At 35.4% G+C, this 24,451-nt stretch overlaps 1 protein-coding gene across 4 annotated transcripts in view; it reads right to left on the reverse strand.

Annotated features, from left to right (window-relative positions):
• Nucleotides 1-1,205: 1,205 nt before the first annotated feature.
• The window catches only part of WDR27 (WD repeat domain 27), a 309,881-nt gene continuing 286,635 nt past the window's right edge, over nt 1,206-24,451 (reverse strand). For all 4 annotated transcript variants that reach the window (XR_463197.3, XM_007484921.3, XM_016429020.2 and 1 more), the window contains one exon: nt 1,206-1,354. Coding sequence is in view for 3 of the 4 variants with exons in the window: in XM_007484921.3 (XP_007484983.2) it covers nt 1,307-1,354 (48 nt within the window). In the remaining variant the exon portion in view is untranslated. The remainder of the gene's footprint in view (nt 1,355-24,451) is intronic.

Consider the following 24,451-nt stretch of genomic DNA (forward strand, 5'->3'; position numbering starts at 1 on the left):
TTGTTTTTATCAGAAAAAAAGAAAAATGATGATAATGGAGAATTAAAATGTATTTATGAAAACCATTTCTCACATTAGAGATATGATTTTACTAGCTTTACTAGGATTTTTCTCAAAACTATTTCGTTACTACTATCTGCATATTCATTTTATTTTTTTGTTTTTTGTTTTTTATTTTTATTTTTTATTTATTTTTCCCATTTGAATAAGTTTATTTAATCAATTTAGAACATTGCATATTAATTTTAAAGGGGAAATAATATGTGAAAAATAAAGTAATGAGTAATGAAAACTTCTTATTCTTTAGCTACACTGCAGGAAAAGACAACATGCTATTTATTATACCTAATGTTTGAAAATATCATCAGTGTTCCATCAGGTGACAACAATATTTTCAAGGAAGTGTCATGGTGACATGTCACTTTTTTGATGTCACATTTTGCTGTGAGAAGATCACAGAGATAAAATTTTTGCCACAATTGTACTTTAATCAGTATCATCCAGGGTCTTCTTTAGATGGGAGCCAATTTCTAATCTAGGGCATCTCCAAAGAAATGAGGTCAAATCTAAATTTCCCCAGTTTTTCATCACTAAGGGGAGGTCCGGAGGAAATTAAGATTAAGAAGTAATGGGTTGTGTCAGACCCTCTACTTTTGGAACTAATGAATTCCTTGTGTAAGTTTCAGGCTGTTTCAGGCTACTCTCCCAGCAACCTCATGCCTGTGTAATTCAGAATGATTCAGGAGTCTGATAGGGTACCAGAAGTTTGTAATATGACCTATAAATGGCTAGTGACAAGAGTACCTTGGTTGTTGCATGCCTCAACAATTTACAACTCTATGCCTCAACAATTTACAACTCTATCAGGAAGAGCAATTAGCTGTTCCTGGAAGTGTCTATGTTTCTCTGAGGTCCTGCACTATTTAATACTAGTTACTGTCTCAGAAGTGAGCTGTCTTTCTCTTCTATACAGTTTCATAATAAAGTGCATTATTTTTATGGGAGAATTTCTGCTTCATTTATAACCAAATGATGTTCCTGGAGACTGTTGTAGAATGTGCTGTTGTTTCTATTTTTCCAGGTTGGGAGGAAAATGACTTTTAAGGATTGGTAAAATCCACAACTTTAAGTATATTATAAATACAGGCTATGCGACCTGCTAGAAAGGAAATCTGAAAAAAGAGGCTGGAGTTTGAAATAAAACCTTCTATTTCTTGCTCTATTCTTGATGAATGAGCAGTTTTTTTATTTCAACAAGTCATTACTTTCCAAAAATGTTGGTCAATCTTCCATAGGTCAGCATTCATTATGGTAGAAACAACTGGAGTTTACCATCCAATGTGGCTGTGGCAAGCTGTGATTAAAGGAAAAAGAGAGAAAAAGTATAGTTTCAATATTGTCCTCACTTAACTGAAAATTCAGGTTAAGAATAAAAATCCACAATAATCATAATAGTATCACCAAAATGCCATCTACTTCAGAAGTCTTTCCCAACCTCTCTTCATTCTAGTGTCTTCCACCAATTAATTATTTCCTATTTGTTCTATACATAATGTGTTTGTATATATTTGTTTACATGTTGTCTCCAACAGATTGTGAGCTCCTTGAGAGCAGTGAATGTCCGATGCCTCCTATTGTATCTCCGACACTTAGCACAATGCTGACACATAGCAGGCACTTAACAAATATTTACTGATCTATTAATAATTGCTAACGTGTATATAATGCCTACTACATGCCAAACATTATGCTAAGTGCTTCTAAAAATATTCTCATTCATCCTTCATGACAACTATCTCCCTTTTATGATTCAGTAACTGAGGCAAACAGATTAAGTGGCATGTCCGAGATCACACAGCTAGGTCTTCCTTACTCTAGGCTTAGTATTCTACCCACTGTGCCACTTAAATATTATTATTTACCAGTGATTTGTTGGCAACCTGAATTTAAACCTGGTCTCGGCCAACTCTGTAACCCTGGACAAGTCACTGTGTCTATAAAACTGGAGTAATAAAAATATTGACCTCCCAGCTTCATCTTGTAAAGACCAAATGAGAAAGCATTTGTAAAGCAATTTTTACAAACTTTAAATCCCTATGTAAAGGTTAGCTATTATTATAATTTATTATTATAACCTACAACAGGATCTGACTGCTTTGATATTTTAAGTATTAAGACTCTAATTGACTAACACTATAGAAGGATCATAGAATCACAAATTTAGTGCTGAAAGTTATTAAGTTTCATCTATTTCAGAGCCTACATTTTACAGATAAGGAAACCAAGACTTAGAGAGAGTGACATGAAATAGTAAGCTAGAGGGCCAAGTTTGGCCCCCAGTTCCTCTGACACTAAATCCAATGCTATTTCCACCATATCAGTAGTAAGCTTGGTTAAATAACTGTGTTGTCAATTAATTTCTTTGAATCTGTACACAAGAATGTGATTTTTCTACTTTTACTTTCTAACTGGAAGAGACAACCAAAAAACACTGTTAACTTGGTAGAGGAACATGAATGATTTGTCAAAAAAAAAAACTCATTATTTAAATTTCCAGTGATCATCAAAATGTGTCCTGATAATGATCCAGTCAAATGCAAAAGTAATTATTTCTTTGATAAGAATAAGCATATAAAATATTTCTCAACTAAAATTGAGTAATAAGTAAATCTTATTCTGTATCCTTTACCATAATTCTTCAAAGTAGATGTGATTCCCACAAACTTGATTACCTAAGGGAATATATCTAAAAGAATATTCTTCTGGTGATTGTAATTCTATTCTCTCTTGTAAAGGCAAGTAATTCAGGTAACTTTATCTGTACCTTTAAGATAAATACAGTCAAGCTTCCGGGTAAGTATGGCGGCCAGATAAATATGGCTTACTCACTCTCCGCGACACATACCAACATACACCGATAAGGGCAGTGAAGGTGCGTGAGATCGAGGCTTTACCAGCCTATAAGAGGGGGAAAGGGCTTCCACCCAAATGCAAACGCAAGTGGATCCAGCCTGCTCAACCCCCACCTATAGGGCCAGAGCCGGGGCCAGCCCACGCAGAAACAAACAATCAAGGGGTGCCTCTGAAGCAAGGAGAGGGCACTTCTTCACCCTTGTGAGTTGACTAGGACAGCAGGGGGACCCCCCACCCCCAAAGGCAGCTAGGCAGAAAAACTCAGGACGTGAGAGAGAGCAGACATCAGGTGCCCAGAGCCAGCGCACCCACCAGAGTCAGGGAGTGAGACAGGAATCCCTCTGGAATGAACAGGGAGCATTTTTAGGATGCTTGGGAATTAACCAGGTCTGCTGGGGACTCACCCCCAAAAGTAACTAAACCAGAAAACCAGGTGGGCAAGAGAAAGCAGACACTGAGTGCCCCCTGGAAGAAGGCACCGAGAAAAGCTGCAAAGGACTGAGGAAAACCGAGACCCTGATTATTAACTACACACACACACACACACACACACACACACACACACACACACACACACACACACCTGCTCAGCAGACTCTGATTTGTGACTAAAGAGGGAACTGAAAACATCCAGGAAAAAAATGGCTAACTGTGCACAGGAGCCTCAAAATCCCAGCAAGAAATAATAATAATTAAAAAAAAAAAAAGACTATCACTCGAAATTTTCTATGGAGGAAAAACCCAAGCTACAGAGGAAATACTGGACGAAAGTCAAACAAAGGCCGAACCGAAAAAAAAAAATGAAAATTGTCCACAAGCCCTGGAAAAGTCTCAAATGGAGCTTATCATCAGAAAGATGGAAGCCCTCTGGAAAGAGAAGTGGGAAATGATTCAAGAAGAAAACCAACAAATTATATTAGAGAACCAAAAAATTACAGCTGAATGCCAAAAGATCAAAGTAGAAAATCAACCCTTAAGGACTAGAATTGAGCAACTGGAAACCAATGATCTTGCAAAACTGCAAGAATTAATAAAGCAAAGTCAAAAAATTAAGGAATTAGAAGAAAACATAAAATATCTCACTGACAAGGTGACAGACATGGAAAATAGATGAAGGAGAGACAATCTGAGAATCATTGGTCTACCAGAAAAGTCAGAAATAAACAGTAATCTTAATATCACAATACAAGATATCATCCAAGAAAACTACTCGGAGATTCTAGAACAAGGGGGAAATATAGGCATTGAAAGAGTTCACAGAACACCCTCTACACTAAACCCCCAAAAGGCAACTCCCAGAAATGTAATTGCCAAATTCCAAAGCTTTCAAGCAAAAGAAAAAATCTTACAAGAAGCCAGAAAAAGACAATTTAGATATAAAGGAATGCCAATCAGGGTCACACAAGACCTTGCAATTTCCACACTGAACAACCGTAAGGCATGGTACATGATATTCAGAAAGGCAAGAGAGCTGGGTCTTCAACCAAGAATCAGCTTTCCATCAAAATTGACTATATACTTCCAGGGGAAAGTATGGGCATTCAACAAAATAGAAGATTTCCAAGTATTTATAAAGAAAATACCACAGCTCTGTGGAAAGTTTGGCATCCAAACACAAAGAGCAAGAGAAACATGAAAAGGTAAATATGAAGGAAAGGGAAAAGGAGAAAAATGTTATCTTTTTCTTTTATTCAAACTCTCTTCTATAAGGACTACATTTATATCAAATTGTATATATATATATATATATATATATTAATATGTGAGGAAAATGTAATGTGTAACTCTCAAAAATTGTATGCATCATTAGAGTCGTTAAAAGAACCACACATAGGGAAAGATTGGGGCATCAAGACGATATGGAGAAAGGGGGGAAGAAAGAAAAAGGGAGGGGGAGTATTGTTGATGGTACTAAGATATGCTTCAAGAAATAGAAAAAACTAAATAGAATAATCTTTGTCAAACAAAGATACACATAGGAAGAGGAGGGGAAGAATTATATAAGGAGAGGAAGAGAGTGCAAATTGGTATTACTTAAACCTTACTCTCAGTGAAATCAACTCTGAGAGGGAAGAACATCTAGATCCTTTGGGATCTTAAATTCTATCTTATCCAACAGGGTAAGAGAGAAGGGGAAATTAAGGAGGGGAAGGGAATCTAAAAAAGGAGGGAAGGAGAGAGGGGGAGGGGAAGGGAACAAAAAGGGAGGGGCGAGAAAGGGAAGCATAACAAGGGAGGGGACCAGGGGGACTGATCTAAAGTAAATCACTAGTTTAAAAGGCTATAGCTAAAGAAGAAAGGTCAGAATTAGGGGAGGATATAAAAAATTCCAGGGAATCCACAAGTGACAATCATAACTTTGAATGTGAATGGGATCAACTCACCAATAAAAAGTAGACGAATATCAGAATGGATTAGAATCCAAAACCCTACCATATGTTGTCTTCAAGAAGCACACATGAGGCAAATAGATACTCACAAGGTCAGAATTAAAGGATGGAGTAAGACCTTTTGGGCCTCAACTGATAGAAAGAAGGCAGATCATGATATCTGATGAAGCCAAAGCACAAATAAACCTGGTTAAAAGGGATAGGGAAGGTAAATATATTCTGTTAAAAGGGAATATAGATGAGGAAATATCACTAATCAACATGTATGCACCAAATGGTATAGCACCCAAATTTCTAATGGAGAAAATAGAAAATTGAAGGAGGAAATAGACAGTAAAACCATATTAGTGGGAGACCTAAACCAACCACTATCAAATTTAGATAAATCAAATCAAAAAGTAAATAAGAAAGAGGTAAAAAATGTGAATGAAATCTTAGAAAAATTAGAGTTAATAGACATATGGAGAAAAATAAATAGGGACAAAAAGGAATATACCTTCTTCTCAGCACCACATGGCACATTCACAAAGATTGACCATACACTAGGTCACAGAAACATGGCATACAAATGCAGAAAAGCAGAAATAATAAATGCAATCTTTTCAGATCATAAGACAATAAAAATAATGATCAGTAAGGGTAAATGGAGAGTCAAATCAAAAATTAATTGTAAATTAAATAATATGATACTCCAAAATCAGTTAGTTAGAGAATAAATCATAGAAACAATTAATAATTTCATTGAGGAAAGTGACAATGTTGAGACATCCTTTCAAACCTTATGGGATGCAGCCAAAGCAATACTCAGAGGAAAATTCATATCCCTGAGTGCAAATTAGGGAGGGCAGAGATCAATGAATTGGAAATGCAAATAAAAAAAAAACTTGAAAGAGAACAAATTAAAAATCCCCAGCAGAAAACCAAACTAGAAATCCTAAAAATTAAGGGAGAAATTAATAAAATCAAAAGTGATAGTACTATTGAATTAATAAATAAGACTAGAAGCTAGTACTTTGAAAAAACAAACAAAATAGACAAAGTACTGGTCAATCTAATTAAAAAAAGGAAAGTGAAAAGCAAATTAATAGCATCAAAGATGAAAAGGGGGACCTCACCTCCAAAGAAGAGGAAATTAAGGCAATCTTTAAAAACTACTTTGCCCAATTATATGGCAATAAATATACCAATCTAGGTGATATGGATGAATATTTACAAAAATATAAATTACCTAGACTAACAGAAGAAGAAATAGAATTCTTAAATAATCCCATATCAGAAAAAGAAATCCAACAGGCCATCAAAGAACTCCCTAAGAAAAAATCCCCAGGACCTGATGGATTCACAAGTGAATTCTATCAAATATTCAAAAGAACAGCTAATCCCAATACTATACAAACTCTTTGACATAATAAGCAAAGAGGTAGTTTTACCAAATTTCTTTTATGACACAAACATTCCAAAGCCAGGTAGGGCAAAAGCGGAGAAAGAAAACTATAGACCAATCGCCCTAATGAATATAGATCTAAAAATCTTAAATAAGATACTAGGAAAAAGACTCCAGCAAGTGATCAGGAGGGTCATTCACTATGATCAAGTAGGATTTATAACAGGAATGCAGGGCTGTTTCAATATTAGGAAAACCATCCACATAATTGACCATGTCAACAAGCAAACCAACAAAAATCATATGATTATCTTAATAGATGCAGAAAATAAAAAACCTCTGACAAAGGTTTAATTACTCAAATATACAAAGAACTAAATCAATTGTACAAAAAATCAAGCCATTCTCCAATTGATAAATGGGCAAGGGATATGAATAGGCAATTTTCAGCCAAAGAAATCAAAACTATTAATAAGCACATGAAAAAGTGTTCTAAATCTCTGATAATCAGAGAGATGCAAATCAAAACAACTCTGAGGTATCACCTCACACCTAGCAGATTGGCTAACATGACAGCAAAGGAACGTAATGAATGTTGGAGGGGATGTGGCAAAGTCAGGACATTAAGTCATTGCTGGTGGAGTTGTGAATTGATCCAACCATTCTGGAGGGCAATTTGAAGCTATGCCCAAAGGGCGCTAAAAAACTGTCTGCCCTTTGATCCAGCCATAGCACTGCTGGGTTTGTGCCCCAAAGAGATAATAAGGAAAAAGACTGGTACAAGAATATTCATAGCTGCGCTCTTTGTGGTGGCCAAAAATTGGAAAATGAGGGGATGCCCTTCAATTGGGGAATGGCTGAACGAATTATGGTATATGTTGGTGATGGAATACTATTGTGCTAAAAGGAATAATAATGTGGAGGAATTCCATGGAGATTGTAACAACCTCCAGGAAGTGATGCAGAGCGAAAGGAGCAGAACCAGGAAAACTTTGTACACAGAGACTGATACACTGTGGTACAATCGAACATAATGGACTTCTCCATTAGTGTCAATGAAATTTCTCTGAACAATTGGCAGGGACCTAGGAGAAAAAACACCATCCACAAGCAGAGGACAAATTGTGGGAGTAAAAACACTAAGGAAAAGCAACTGCTTGAATACAGGGTTTAAGAGGACATGACTGAGGAGAGATGCTAAATGAACACCCTAATGCAAAGACCAACAATATGGAAATGGGTTTGAATCAAGGACACATGTGATACCCAGTAGAATCATGCGTCAGCTATGGGAGGGGTGGCAGGAGGGGGGGGAGGAAAAGAAAATGATCTTTGTTTCCAAGGAATGATGTTTGAAAATGAACAAATAAAATAATGTGTAAAAGAGAAGAAAAGATAAATACAGTCTGAAAATGCAGAATTATAATAAAGATTCAGGTATTTAATTAATAAGGGATCATTCACCCTTTAAAATGTTTTATAAAAATAATTTCTTGCCATAATATTTCTAACTATCCCCATGCTTTTAATTATTGCCTATATGCAGCTTATTCCTCAATTTTTAGGTATAACTTTATTCGTGCTTCAATTTTCTATTTCTGAATGCTATATCAAATTTCAGAAGAAATGAAACATACTCTAATAGACTGAAAATACCTGGTTACTGGCAAAGATGTAATTTCAGAATCAGACACCAAGGTGGTACAGAAATATGTTCCTAACTATCCATGTGTTAATTATCTTTATGGTTTATTGTTCTAACCTGTTTGCTAAAAAGCATATCATCTTTGACATTTACCAAGGAGATGAAGCATGTTGAAGAGGAAAGCATGCTAAATTTGATGTTAAAGAAACTGAGTTTCAGCCTCAGATCTGCCACTTACTATCTGCATTATCTTAGGAAATTCATCGAAGCTCTTTGCACCTCAGTTGATTCATACTTAAAATGAGTATATTATAGTAGGTGACCTCAAAGATCCCTTTTTCCAACTCTAATTCCATGACTTGTCAAAAGGAGGTGAACTACATATATAGCTGGAAAAGCAAAATATTCATGATAGTAGGTCAACAATATGTGATTTTTTGTTATTGTGGAAATCAATGTCTGTGTGTGGCTGAGATGAGAGATAGGATATGAGATTATTGAGGAACTAGAAGTTTAAAGTGCTTGAGAAGGTTTTCATATGTAAGTTGAGGTCTCCTAGAAAAAGGGCAAAGGCTGTAAAGGAGAAGAGGATGAGCTAGGCACTGAGCTTCTTGAGAAAAAAAGGAAGAACAATTAGGGTGGATAGACAGACACGTTGATCTATATATGAGAAAAGAATGAATAACTGAACTCCAAAGAGGGAGAGGGTTCTGAGATGTGGCAGCGAAGGGATAGCCTAGAAATGGCAATGGGTAGCAAAGAACATTCCAACTACTTCTCCAAGACCAATGTGTCGGAGTAAAAGTGGAGATACATCTAGTACTGAAGAGAATAGCCTGCAATTCAGTGTCATTTGGGGGAAGCCAGGTTTTTTATTTATTTGTTTGTTTGTTTATGTATGTATATATGTATTTATTTTTAAACCCTTACCTTCTGTCTTGGAATCAATACTGTGTATTGGCTCCAAGTCAGAAGAGTGGTAAGGGCGAGGCAATGGGGGTTAAGTGACTTGTCCAGGGTCACACATTTTTGTAATAGAGTAATATTTTAAAGCCTAAACCTTAAATCATATACCTATATCTACAAATGATAAATCATATGTTTTTCTTCTGCATTTTACTCCAACAATCCTTTCTCTAGATGTGGAGAGCGTTCTTTCTCAGAAGTCCCTTGGGATTGTCCTGGATCATTGCATTGCTATTAGTAGCAAAATCTATTACATTTGATAATCCCACAATGTTTCAGTTACGGTGTATAATGTTCTCCTGTGTAAAAGTTAAAATTAAATATCAATAATAATATTATATTTTAAGAGATGAATTAATGATCATTAGAATTCAAGGAATAAAAAAGATACAAAATAAAGACCATGTGCCCATGGCTGGTTAGCCATTTTTTTAGTCAACCCCACTCACCACCATCAATGCTGATTCTACATCAGAAAGAGAGAGAGCCTCCAAAGCCCATGCCCTTTATCCTCTGTCTACAGGAACTATGTAATGACAGGAAGTCAGTGGGCTCTTGGGAATTGTAGTTCTTTTTTTAGGATAACAGATTTTCAATCAAACACCTGGTTCTACTCACTTCACTCTACATCAGTTCATATAGGTTTTTTCCAGTTCTTATAGAAAACAAGAAGTTCATCATTCCTTATACCACAATAGCATTCCATCACTATCATATACCACAATTTGTTCAGCCATTCCCAGTCGAGGGACAATCCCTCATTTTTCAATTTTTGCCAACACAAAAAGAGCAGCTATAAATAATTTTGTACAAACAGATTCTTTCCCAATTTTTTTATCTCTTTGGGATACAAACTTCGTAATGGCATTGCTGGATCAAAGGGCACGTTTTCTTTTATAGTCCTTTGGGCATAATTCCAAATTGCAGGAAGCCAGTTCTTATTGACAGCAAAGAGATCAAAGGAGTATGAAAGGAAGCACTTCAGAATAAAAAAAAAAGTTTATTTGCTATGGAGTGGGAATCCCAGAGGACATAATGGAAAGGGGTAGGCAAAGTTGGAAGGGGAAATGGGTAGGGCAGGACAAGGTCAAATAAGGTGGAGATGAAAGAACAGAAGATCTCAATGTTCAGGACCATTTATTCTGAGGTTATTGTTAAGTAATATAAGGGCATAGGAATTTGCTAACTGTGGTAGAGGCATGGAGAGAGAGAGAACTTTTAAGCCAAGATTCAAGAACCAGGGCTGGGGACCTGCCTGTAAATCAAGAAGGAGTTTCCAAAATGGAATGTTCCCAGGACTTGACAGTTGAGCTGACCAGGGGGAGGGGACTTGGAGTCACTCTCTCTGGAGGTTGGAAGCTGGCTGAAAGACCCTGGTGGGGCTGACTTGGTCTCTGTCTCTCTGGCTTTGGGCAGTTGAAGCTGACCAGGGAGAAACTTGGCTTTTGATTTGGTGGTCTTTTTGAGAGTTGAGCTGGCCAGGAGAAACTGAGAGACATTGAACTTTGTTTTCTCTCTTGAGAGAGTTGTCTGAGACTGAAGGACCCTGGGGGGAGGGGGCTTCAGAAATTAAGCTGAGAGAACTTGCTTATTTTGTGAAGAAGAAAGATTTTGAACAGCCATTGTCCTCCATCTCCCTAAATGTCTTAGAGTTACAGCTTGTGACTGGACTATTTTCTCAAACCCTCATTTTAGATTAGGGACATCCTCGTTCCTCTCACCTCAGTTTCCCATCCTGTCATCCCAATAAACCCCTTGACTTGAAAACGGAAAAGAAAAGAGTATCTTTATAGTTCACTCAGGGGGAAGGGAAGAATTGGGAAGAGAGGGTGGCAAGAAGAAAAGGATTGGAGAAGGGAGGAAGTGAAAGGGAGGAGGAGATTAGAAAGATATACTGATCCATCAGCCAGCAGTAGGGATCAGTAGGCAGACCCCAGAGCATTCCCCAGAGCAGTCCCCTGTATTCTAGCATCTCTGTGTGGCATTATCCCTGTGTGGCATCCCTCAGCATTTCTCATTCCTACCTTCATTACAAATAAGCAGTGTCAGGATTCCTCAGCAGTTCTCCAGTCACAAGCCAGAGGACATCAGTCATTGCAAAAGAAACAGTTTCCCCTCAGTTTAGCTATTCTATTTCATAACCCCGGAGGTATTGACTGTGACACATGAGTTGTAATGGTTTCAGTCACCAAGGGGTTGTATTATAGGACAAAGTTCAGAAATGCCAGATATTGGTTATCCCATCTGTTTCTCTATGCTAACTGGGGGAAGGATTTACAGGGAGATAGAAGTTTCACTGGCCGTCAGTAGAGCGAGAGTCCATACAAATGAGATCATGCATTTACAACATAAGCCATTTTTTCTAAAAGTTTCTAGAATATTAATCAATAAATTACTTTTCTTGAAATTAGTGAACAAAAGCAAAAAAGCTACTTGTTTGTCTGCCATCTTCAAAAGACAACAGTGAAAAAAGGAAAACCTATTAGGTCAGGTTCAATCTGTGCAGTTTTGACAAACAGCAAAAACTTATTTCTCTTTGGTCCATATTTCTTTCATGTTTGTCATGGTATCAGGCATTTTTATACATCAATAAAATGTTGAAGTTTCCCAGATTGAATGAACTATGTGTATTAGTAATGTATTGGAAGGGTAACCAGGTTTTATGGTAAATGTAGGTCAATGCATAAGATTCTAGATCTTAATCCTGCCTTCAAAAGGCAAGACTGAATAAAATCCCATTCTTTGTTGGATCAGAATTATGCTTACCTAAGTATTCCAAATACATCTCAAACCCAGAGACATGAGTAAAATCAATTATAGCATTTTCCCTGTTATCTGGTAAATATCAAGAATAGTAATAGGGAACCACACACGTTTTGCATAAACAGTGAAGCTTATCTAGCTTTAAATAACTCTGTCTGAAACACTCTGCCTCAGATATTACACTAATGATTTCCTGGAAAGAATGATAAATACTGCTTATAGCAGGTTTGGAAGCATCACAAAAAATAATCTTTTGGATCATTCTCTACTTTTTCTTGGAGTATTCTAATTTTGATGGGGGTTAGGAGGAGATAGGAAAAAAAGATGGGAGGAAGCCACCAGGAAATAGAAAAGTAACTCAGTTTATTGTATAAACATTAAGTCCCCAGTCATTCATGGACTCAATTTGAACTCTTGCTAAGAATTTAATCTCTTTGTGCCCAGGCTTCTTTAATGTAAATGGAATTATGTTGGGTTTTTTTTTTTCAGTAAGGCTCTGATATACACAGCAATAGTTCCAAATGATGATTTTGATGACTACCAAATAATGATCTATTTAATAGATATTTCCTGATTGCCAGAAATCACTGGTGCCATTATAAGCTTATAGAGATTTATTGACATAGGACTAGTGATCTTATTATTATTTCCTCCATCAACAAGGCATTATTTACTTGACTATAATTATCCTTGAAGTTGGGGAAACCCCAATGATTGTGTAACTAAATTGTGTCCACAGAAACTGAAGTCATGTACCATTCTTCAATGCCACAAATAGATCCGTGAAAAATATACTGGCAAAGACAAACTACGTGAAAATTACACTATGCTTCTTCAAGAGGGAAAAAAATGGAAACTTTAAAAACATGACTACAAAGTGGGAAAGAGGCAGCCAATTTCCTCTTTTAATCTCTTTTAGTAGATGCCCCTCTTTTAGGGGGCATCAAAATAGAATATTGAAATAAAATGAAATAAACATTAAAGTCCATGTGGGGAAAAGGATTAAGAATAGGAAGGGAAGAAAAAATCATGGAAAAAAAGACAAGAGTCATGGTGTTAGAATTTAATAAAATTTAATAAATGCATCCCTAGACAATATAAAATTCATAGGAATCTATCTGCCAAGACAAATGCAGCAATTATCTAAACACAATTATAAAATATTTTTCACACAAATAAAGTTAGATCTAAATAATTGGAAAAACATTAATTGCTCATTGGTAGGCCAAGGTAATATAATAACAATGACAATCCTACCTAAATTAATTTACTTTTTTAGTGCCATACCAATCAAAATACTGATAAACTATTTTATAGAACTAGAAAAAATAATAACAAAATTCATCTGGAAGAACAAAAGATCAAGAATATCAAGGAAATGAATGAAAAAAAATTTGTGAAGGATGACCTATCAGTACCAGATCTTAAATGGAGTAGCAACCCTTGAAACAACCTGGTACTGGCTAAGAAATAGAAGGGTGGATCAATGGAATACATTAGGGGTAAATGATCTCAGCAATCTAGTGTTTGATAACCCCAGATATCCCAGCTTTGGGGATAAGAACTCACTATTTAACAAAATCTTCTGGGAAAATTTGAAAATGGTATGGCAAAAAATTGGTTTAGATTAATATCTCATATCCAAGATAAGGTCAAAATGGTTATATGATTTAAACATAAAGAGTGATATTAGAAATAAATTAGGGGAACATAGAACAGTTTACCCATCAGATCTATGGAAAAGGAAAGGATTTATGGCCAAACAAGATATAGAGAACATTATAAGGTGTAAAATAAATAATTTTGATTATATTAAATTAAAAAGGATTTGTACAAGCAAAACCAAATCAACCAGGTTTAGAAGGGAAACAAAAACTGGGGGGGGGGGGGCGGCGCGCAGATTTTAAAATAAATTTCTCTGATGAAAGTCTCATTTCTCAAATATATAAAGAAGTCAAATTTATAAAAATCTAAGTCATTTCCCCAATGGATAAAGGGTCAAAGGATATGAAAAGGCAATTTTCAGATGAAGAAATCAAAGCTACAAATAATCATATGAAAAAATGTTATAAATCCCTCTTGATTAGTGAAATGCAAATTAAGCAAACTTTGAAGTACCACCTCACACCTATCTGGCCACTATAACAGTAAAGGAAAATGACAAATTTTGGACAAAATGTGGCAAAATTTGGACACAATGCATTGTTGGTGGAGTTGTGAACTGATTCAACCATTCTGGATGGCAATTTGGAATTTTGCCCAAAGGGCTATAAAAGAATGCAGATTTTTTGATCCAGTAACACCACTACTAGGTATGTATCCCAAAGAAAAAATTTTTAAATGAGAAAGGACCTGTTTATACAAAAAATATTTATAGCTGCTCTTTTTGTGATGGCAAAGAATTGGAAATTAAAGGGATCTCTCTCCTCAAATAGGGAATGGCTCAACAAATTGTGGTATATGATAGTGATGGAATACTATTATGCCATAAGGAATGATAAACAGTATGATTTCAGAAAGACCTGGAAAGACCTACATAAACTGATGCAAAGTGAACTAAGCAGGGTAAGGAGAACATTTTACACAGTAACTACAAGTTGTGGAACAATCAAATGTGATTGACTTTGCTACTAACAGCAATACAATGAACGAGGATAATTCTGAGGGATTTAAGAAAAAGAATGCTATCCACCTCCAGAGAAAGAACTGTTGGAGTAGGAATTCAGATGAAAACATATGATTTATCACTTGTTTATTTGGGTACATAATATGGTTTCATAAGATTATTCACTTACAAAAATGAATAATCTGGAAATATATTTTACAGGGCAATACATGTAGACTGAATATAACATCTATTAAAGTATTACTAGTACTTTATGGTTTTTATCTCCTTAGATTATCTCAACAACTCTGCTAAGTAGGTGCTGTTATAATCCCCACTTTACAGTTGCAGAAACTGAGACAGAAGTTAAATGTCCAGGATCATACAAGCTAGTAAGTGTCTGAAGCCATTCAGGGCTTCCAGACTCTGGGCTATGTACTTTATCCACTGTGCCACCTACCTCCATGAATTCATTTGTACTTGAACTTTCCTGGATAGAAGACATAAAATTGGTAAATCCAGAGGTTGCATTTTGCTTGGCATTGTTTTATAGGTACAACAACCTTAGAGAACCCAGGGTCATGCCACCGCCAAGATGAAAGGGCAGATTAGAATGTCCAAAGAGATCTTAGATTCTTTTTTAAAATTTTTTAACTTTTATTTAATTAATTAATTTAGAATATTTTTCCATGGTTACAGGATTCATGTTCTTTTTCTCCCCTCCTCCTACCCCCCTTCCATAGCCAATAAGCAATTCCACTGGGTGTTACATGTGTCATTGATCCAGACCTATTTCCATATTATTGATATTTGCACTGGGGTGATCGTTTAGACTCTATGACCCCAATTATATCCTGAGGTCTTCAATTCTATAATTCTATATTATATATATTATATTATATATAGTCTCTTTTTATGCCTTGGACAGTCCGGTGAAGACTTTTGAATGCCTTCTCAGAATGAAGTGTTCTAGCATGGAGAATAGAATTCTTCATTCCATAATTCAAAACTCTGACAGTCCTCTGACCAGAACCTCCTCTTATTCCATCACTTTCTATGCATTACTCTTCATAAACCTATTCTGAACTTTCATCACAATGTCTAATACTTCTACTCCTCATTACATCTTGGCCATTACCTTAAGAGCCATTACCTCTGCTCTACAACCATGATCTCTACTCTTCTGTTATTCAGTTCAACTCTCCATTGTTATCTCCTCTAGAACCCCTTTTTTCTTGTCCTGTTCTTGCTGTCCTTTGGCACACATTAGACCTGTGTTATTCCTACCATCTATCTCCTCCACTCAAACTCAAGCACTACTGAATGTTGCTGAAAGAAGTCAATGTCTGAATGGCTTCAGACTACATCAGATAACTAAAACTGATCTTTCCAAAGTTACCAGTGGTGTCTTTATTGCTGAATTTGCTATGCTTTTTACATTTCTTTCTATAACCTTTACTTTCTATCTGAGTAACAACTTAGACAACAGGCAAGGGGTAGGCAAATCCGGATAAAAGAATTGCCCAGAGTCACACAGCTAGGAAGTACCTGTAGCCTGAATGGAACCAAGGTCCTTCTGACTCCAAGCCCAGTGCTTCCTAGCTGCCCCGATATCCTTTTTTTTTAAATCTTATCTTTCTCAACCCATCTGCTGCATTTGACATGTTGATCATATTCTCCTTCTTGATATTCTCTTCTCTGTCTTTCCCAACACTCCTCTTTCCTTATAAACCAGTCTGAAGCTTTGTCCTTTTCCATAAAAAGAAATTTAGAAAGGTTATGGGATGAGAGCATGCAACTTCTATTGCACTTCAATAGAGCAAAAAGGAATGAAGAACAATATACATCTCTACTCATCTGTCATCAGTTGTAAAATTTTAAAAGGATACTTCAGTTTTAGTGGACTTAAACATTCAGAAAATATGAACTACTTTGTATTATCTTCATGAATGTAATACATGCACATGTATGCCCACACATATATTTAAATATGTATTTGTCTTTTCCATTAGAATTCTCCTTGAATTCTCATTAGAATTCCATTAGAATATTCTCCTTGAAAGGTGATTTTGTTCATTAATTGCATTTCTATTGCCAGTGCCTGGCATAGTGCCTGGCACAGAGTAGGTATTTAATACCTGCTGACTGATTGATTAGCAGTCAATTCATTTTCCTAATTTTCTCTCCTTCCCATAAACCAATAATTTCCTTGGGCCAACATTAGACCTGTACTAGAACTGTGTTTGACCCCTTCAACTCCCATGTTTGAGGTTGCCCTGGACTTAATCATTATGAAACTGCATTAAAAGTGAGGATCAGGTGGAAATAGAGTTTATAATTCCAATTTTATCTTCCCCAAACAAAATTGCTGAACTGTTTTCATGGTTCTTTAGAGCTAAGTCAAGTAAATAATAATTTGCTAATTATAACACATGGCCTCAGTTGCTCTTGATGCAACTTAAAAAAAAAAAAAGAGGTTTCCACTCCCCATGTCTGGTTCACTAGTTCATTACCCAGAGTCAATGTAGTTAGCACTGAAAAAAGTTATAATACCACTCTGTTCTATCTAGGGAATCATTACTTCATAAAGATACTTTCTTTTGGATACCAAGACATGGTCCAGTAGTATTACTCAATATGTGTGTGTGTGTGTGTGTGTGTGTGTGTGTGTGTGTGTGTGTGTGTGTGTGTAAGACAATTTCTATCATGGAAATAAGTCCACCAAATTTTCTCTGATTTTCTTCTTTGTTTTATTGGATCCCAGAATATAGACGTAAATGCTAATATAACCAGGGAGGAATCAAGGAACAGTTCAAAGGGTCCTGGACCAAAAAGTGCTGAACTTAAGAGTCAAGAGTTCTGTACTCAAATATAAATTTTCTTACTATGGAACTGTGAGAAAGATACTTAATCTTCTTGAAATCAGAGCATTAGTTTTCCCTCTAGCTCTAGATTCTGTGATCTGATTAAAATATATAGAAGAAAAATAAGTTAAATAATAGTGAGAGGAATAAACATATGGGGATGGGAGGAAGCTTTGAAGTTGAGCAAAAACTCACAAACTCCTGTTACCAAAGACAGTGGGTCTCTATAATTAAAATTCAAAGTAATGGAAAATATCAACTTCTTGAACATTACAGTCAAAAACTGAGTCATTGATACATGAGGGCACAATTGAATGTAATAGATTTTTCTACTAGAAACAATGCAATGATCCAGGACAATTCAGAGGAACTTATGAGAAAGAATGCTATCTACATCCAGAGAAAGAACTGTGGGAGCAGAAACACAGAAGAAAAACAAATGATTAATAATATGGTTGGATGGGAATATGATTAGGGTTTTGGCATTAAAAGGTCACTACTGCAAATATGAATAACATGGGAATAGGTTTTGAACAATGATATACGTATAACCCAGTGGAATTGCTTGTCAGCTCCAGGAAGAGGGGAGCAAAGGGGAGAAACATAAATCATGTAACCAAAAAAATATTCTAAATTAAAAAAAGGAAAAAACTGAGCCATGCCTTTGTAGGTAAAGCCTAGAAGCACATACACAACCATTTATAAATATAATTGATAACGTGGGAAGTGTATGCTATAACATAAATCCTGAGTGACACATTTCCTTATAATAACCATAGAAAGAAACTAAGAGTTTTGTTCTATAAAAAAGAAAAATGCCACTTTAATTTGCTAATGTCTTAAATTTATCTGCTTAATATATTTTACTATTTCAGATGACTACTTGGTGAAAGAACACTATCCAGTATTAAAACTATTTCACTAGAATCCATAAATCTCTATAAAAACAGCCTGAAAATTTCTTCCCCACAATTTCTTTCACCACTTTTCTTCCCCAAAGTTCAAACACATGTTATTAAGACTGCTTAATTCATATAAAGTAGTGAATATGAACCTCTTTTTACAAATAGAACCATAGGGAGTCTTACATTTCTGCAGTCTCTTAATTAATTGATTGAAGAGCCTAAGATAAGAAAACAAATCCCAGACCTTATATCAAACTAGAGTAGTCTCTATTAGAAGCCATACATTTAGGGCTTTGGTTCTCCATGGCAGAGTGGCTAGAATACCAGACTTGGAGTCAGGAAGATTCATATTTCTGAGTTCAAATCTGGCTTCAGATACTTACTAGCTGTATGATCCTGGGCAAGTCATTTAACCTTCTTTACCTCAGTTCCTAATTTGTCAAACAAGCTGGAGAAGGAAATGGCAAACTACTCCATTATCTTTACCAAGAAAACCCCAAATGGAATCATGAGGAGTCTAAAATAACTGAACAACAATTTCTTGTTAAAATAAAAATTTAACACTTAGAATTGGGAATCCAGCCAAAATACATGGAAGGTAAGGAATTCTTTTAAGATCTATCGCCAAAAGCTTTAAAAAAAGACTCACAAAAAACATAGATTATATGTTCAGAGCATTAATGTAAAAAAGCTATGATAACAGCTACTTCAAATACTTTAGAAGGATTATGAACATTGACTAGGTCAAGTCAAGTAGATATAAAAATGTGTTCTAAAAATATATTGTTTTCAATTAAAAATTCCAAAATGAAAATAGTTATATACAACCAAAGTGGTCCCCAGAATCTACTTTTGGCCTAACCTGTCCAAGCTGTCATGTCTAGAAAAATCTGAATGAATAGATAACTTTTAGCTTTCCCACTCTATTGTAGATTTGAAGTGGTGTCCTTTTTCATGAACAGGAAAAGTTTATGAGATGTGTCTTATAAATGCCAAAGAACTTATTATACTATAAAGGCATGAAGAACAATATAATTAATTCACTTTCAATAAAGATTGAAAAATTCAGAAAATACAAATGAACTCAATGAAATCTTGTCCTTCTCCAATTTTCAAACTGTTACAATTCCTTTTCATTTGCTCCCTGAAGAAGATACACACATCCTTTAAAAAAAAAAACCCTTTCTATCTCCTGTGCAGGTCAATATTTTGCCCCATTTGCAATATATACTAGAGTTTGTGGAATAATATTCCATCTCCCAGATCCCTGTAATGGGGCCATTTTCTAATTTTATGGAATATCCAAGGCACTACAGATTTAAGGTCTAAAGATTGAGGACTTTTTTTTTTAATGTGATTCTACAATACACTTAAATAGTATGTTATAGTTACAGACCACTTTTCTGACCAAAAAAGATATGGTATGTAAGACCTTATTAGTACCATTTTGTAGGAAAAAAAACCCTAAGACTCGGAAAGATTAAATGGCTGTTCCACAAAAAAATAAGTAGTATATCTAATTATATATAGGGACTTCAATTCAGGCCTTGACTCTATGCTCAAACTTCCTTCCCCTGCAACAATAAAGTGTGATTTCAACCTATGTGATGTGGTTCTTTCCTTTATAAGACGAGGCAATTAGAAGTCACTAATGATTAGTCAAAATACTTAGCATCCTCTGATGCAGACTTCAATGTATATAGTATTTTCTTAAGTGTGCAGAGAATCATGAAGGAATAAGCATCACAGACTCTGCCCATGAGACACTTCTAATCTGGTGAAAGTGGAGAAGGAAAACAAAAAAATAAAAATATATGAGAAATCATTATCATAGAAACATAGGAATATATGCACAATTTTAAATTTATATCAGAAATTTGAGTGTTGTTTGAATGATGAGCAAATTCAGAATTTGCAGTTTCCTTGGCTTGAGACACTATCTTCCTTTCTTTCTAGATCTTTGACCATTTCTCCAGTAAGTGCTCTGTAAACCTCATCCATCTCTATGGTTTAATATGCTACCTCTATTCAGACTCTGAATTAGATACCATCTAGAGTATCTTGTTCAGTTTTAGGCATAAGAAAGATATTGAGAGGAGTGGATAGGTTGCATAGTGGATAGAGTTCAGTTCTGGAGTCAGAAAGCCCAGAGTTCAAATCCAGCTTCAGACATTTCCTAGGTATGTGACTCTGAGCAAGTCACTTAATCCCCATTGCCTAGTCCTTACCACTCTACTGCCTTAGAACCAATATATACTACTGATTCTAAGATGGACGGAAAGGATTAAAATATAAAAAATTAAAAGTTGCAAAGAGAAATTCAAGTTTAATATCAGAAAGAAATATCAACAAATTTCCTAACAATTGGAGTCATCCAAAATTGGAATAGATTTTCTCAAAAGATCATGGATTTCCCCTCCTTGGAGGTCTTCATTTAGAAGCTGAATGACCACTTGTTGGATGTATTATGGGGGAATTCCTGATGTGAGTTGGACTAGATAGTTTCTGAAGACTCTTCCAACTCTCAAATTCTGTGGCTCTATGAAAACTGTATTTATGACCCTAACCTCTCCACCTCCAAATAAATCCAGGACATCTTTATTTAGCTGTCCCCACACATTTCAAATTCAACATGTTCAAAGCCAAGTTTATTTCCTTTCCCCTAGGACTTGTTCCTTTTTCAAACAATTTCCAGATCATATTGATTCCATTTGTCAATATTCTTGGCTTCTATTTCTTCTTGATTCTAATTACCATCACTTTGTGCAAATTCTCACTACTATCAGTTTAAACTACTATAATAGCCTTCTAACAAAAATTCTCACTTTCATTGTTTCTCTTCTAATTATCTTTTACACAGCTGCCATTCATCTTCATTATGTTAAATTTGGTCTTATCACTCCTCTGTTCAAACTTTTTCAGTATCCCCAAATGCCTAGTAGTTTCTTATGAGGTTCAGCTTAACTACCAACTCTTTCATAGAATCTTCCTTGAACCCACTCTGCTTCCTTGTATTTGTTTACCATATAATTATATATGAGTATGCTTTATCAACTCTGATAAAATATGAGCTCTTTGATGACAGGGACTATAATTTCTGTCTTTGTATGCCAAGAGCCAATACATAAAGTACTGAATATATAATTTTAAGTGATTCCTAAATAAGGTCCAAACTTTTTCCTCTACCATCTGATACCACCATAATTTTCAGATTTGGGGGTCTTACACTTCTTCCCATTACTTTATAGTCTAGGTAAACTGAACTACTCTCCATTCCCCATTCACATCTCACTTTCTTGACTCTGAGTCTTGCCTTATACTCACACTGCTTCCCATTTCTGCAATGACTTGCTTCTGAGGCTGTTGAATTCCTGTTCATCCTTTTTAAGGTTTATTTCAACAGTCACTTCCTCTAGGAAATATTTCCTTATTAAACAAACAACATGTATTAAGTGTCTTACTTTATGTCAGGCCCTGTACTGGGCTCTGATGATAGAAAAACTTAAGTGAAAAGTCTCTGACCTTGAGGAACTTACCCTCCAGTATCACTTTTCTTTTGCCTTTAAAATGTTTTTAATTAAAAATTAATTTATTTATTTTTTATTTTTTAATTTTTAATTAATTTAAATTTAAATTATAAATTTTATATTATTTTATTATTATATATTATTTATAAAAGATATATTGTAAAAAATAAATTATAAAAATAAATTTAAATTAATTAATTTAAATAATTAATTTAATTAATGATATTTTTCATTATAGATGTTACATATGTATGTGTGTGTGTGTGTATAAACACATATGCTATATTATCCTCCTAGACTTTAATCTCCAAGTAATCTCTCCCAAGTAGGAACCTACTTAGTTGAAATTTCCACCATGTTGGTGTTGTTGGTGCTTTGTTGTAGAAGAGGATCAATGATATTACCATTTGTCAATTGTATTTAAATGAGGCAGAGTTGCACAAAGTCATTTGCCTCACTGATCCAGGGTCGTTAAAATCCCATAGCAAGACCAACATATAGTGAGTGGATGACCTTGTTGTCTTCAACATCTGACCATGTTCTAAATGCTACACAGAGCCTGCTTCAGATACCTTCATGGTAGCCAGAACAAATTGTTCTAATATGCCCATTCTTCTGGGGGAAATTTTCATATGCATGGGGTAAACAGTCCCCTAACTCAAAGGTGGGTTTGATGCCTATCTGACCCTCAACTCATCTGCCAAGACAGTTTTCCTGGGGTGTGCATGCTATCTCTACTTGGAGCTAGAGATGAGAATTGAGTGAGAGGTGGACACTAAAAGTAGATTAGCACTCCTGAAAAGGGTTCAACAAGTTCTCCCACTAGAGGTGCTAGTCAGTCATCCCTGAATACCCTTTGAACCATTCCCAATGCCTAGAACAGTATTCTACATACAATAAATGCCTAAGAAATGTTCATTTTAAATGCAATGGAAAGAAGTATTTTTTAACCCTGACCTTCAGTCTTAGAATCAATACTAAGTATCAGTATCAAGGAAGAAGAATGGTAAGAGATAGACAATTATGGTTAAATTACTTGGTGAGGGTCACTTAGCTAGGAAGTGTATGAGGCTAGATTTGAAGCCAGGTACTCCCATTTCCAGGCTTGACTCTCTATCCATTGAGCCATCAAGCTTCCCCAAAATAAATATTTCTTGGAGGAAGTGTCATGGTATCTTTTGCAATTAACACAAATATTTTTTTAAATCTATGCTGTATTTCTGTTTTAATACACAATTATATAAATGAGAATAATGGTTAACATTTATATAGAGCTTTAATGTTTAAAAAGCATTTTACAAACATTATCTCATTTAGTACATGTCAGAGGTTGATATCTCTGAGTCTATCTTGTATAAATGGAGATTTTGAGCCTTTGGACTTCATCCTCCCAGAAGTCCCTTAGTATTTCCCAAAATTCCATTTTCCTGCATCCCTGCATTTTGCATGAGTGTATTTAAGTGGCTGTAACTCCTCCCTCTTCCTCTCTTGGACCTGCAACCAGGCTGAAGTCAGGCAGTTCTTTTCCTTTAGTTATTATTAATAAAACTTTATAAAATATAATAGTTATTGATTATTAATTTTAAAGCCCACAATCTTAGATAAAGATCTGAGAGCCCTCCTCAGAGGTTGAATTCTCAGGGTCTGTCTGAGAACTGGTCCGAGTGCCCTCACCTCCACCTTCTTTTGGTTTTCCATAACAAGATTGCTGACTGTTCCATTAACCCCAGATGATTCCTGGAACCATTATCTTGCCACAACCACTATCATACCAGCTGCACTATCTACATTCTTGTTGCATTTTCCCATTAACCTTTCTCATGGGCGATTGTTTGTAATTCCTTTGATTTTTACCTTTAAAAGATCTGCCAGTAGTCAATAAACTCAAACCCATTGCCACCAGCACTGGGTCCCTTATGACCCACACTGTGATTGTTACTGTGATTCTCATCTTTTCCCTCACCCTTATCTTCAGATGAAGTCCTTCTTATTTCTATCTTTATATTTTCTCTTACTATTTTCTTCATTCCTTACCTGCCAGTCCAGTCCCCCTCTGGGGCTTTAACAGGTACTGAGATAATATTATCTCATTCGATAACTACTTTAGGAAGGTGTTAATATTATCCACACTTTAAATATGAGGAAACAGGGACAATGACTTGCCAAGGTTCCTATAGTTAGTAAATGTCCAAGACAAAATTTGAACTGAGGACTTCTAGACTCTAGGTCCAGGGCTTTATTCATTTTATTTATGTAATTATAAGGTTGAATCACCCCTATAAACTGGATTCACAACTAATATGTCAGTCATGATACACTAAATGCTTTTTAAGGACCTATGGAGGCCAAAATTCTTTTGTTACCTTTACTAAATGCAAAAGTTCAAGTAATGCATTTTTTCAGATTATCAGTTAAAAAGCTCCTGTAACAAAATATTTAGGAATCTATTTGCCAAGATGAACACAGGAATTATATGAACACAGCTACAA

This window comes from Monodelphis domestica, chromosome 2 (assembly GCF_027887165.1).
Source record: "Monodelphis domestica isolate mMonDom1 chromosome 2, mMonDom1.pri, whole genome shotgun sequence".
Classification (NCBI taxonomy): domain Eukaryota; kingdom Metazoa; phylum Chordata; class Mammalia; order Didelphimorphia; family Didelphidae; genus Monodelphis; species Monodelphis domestica.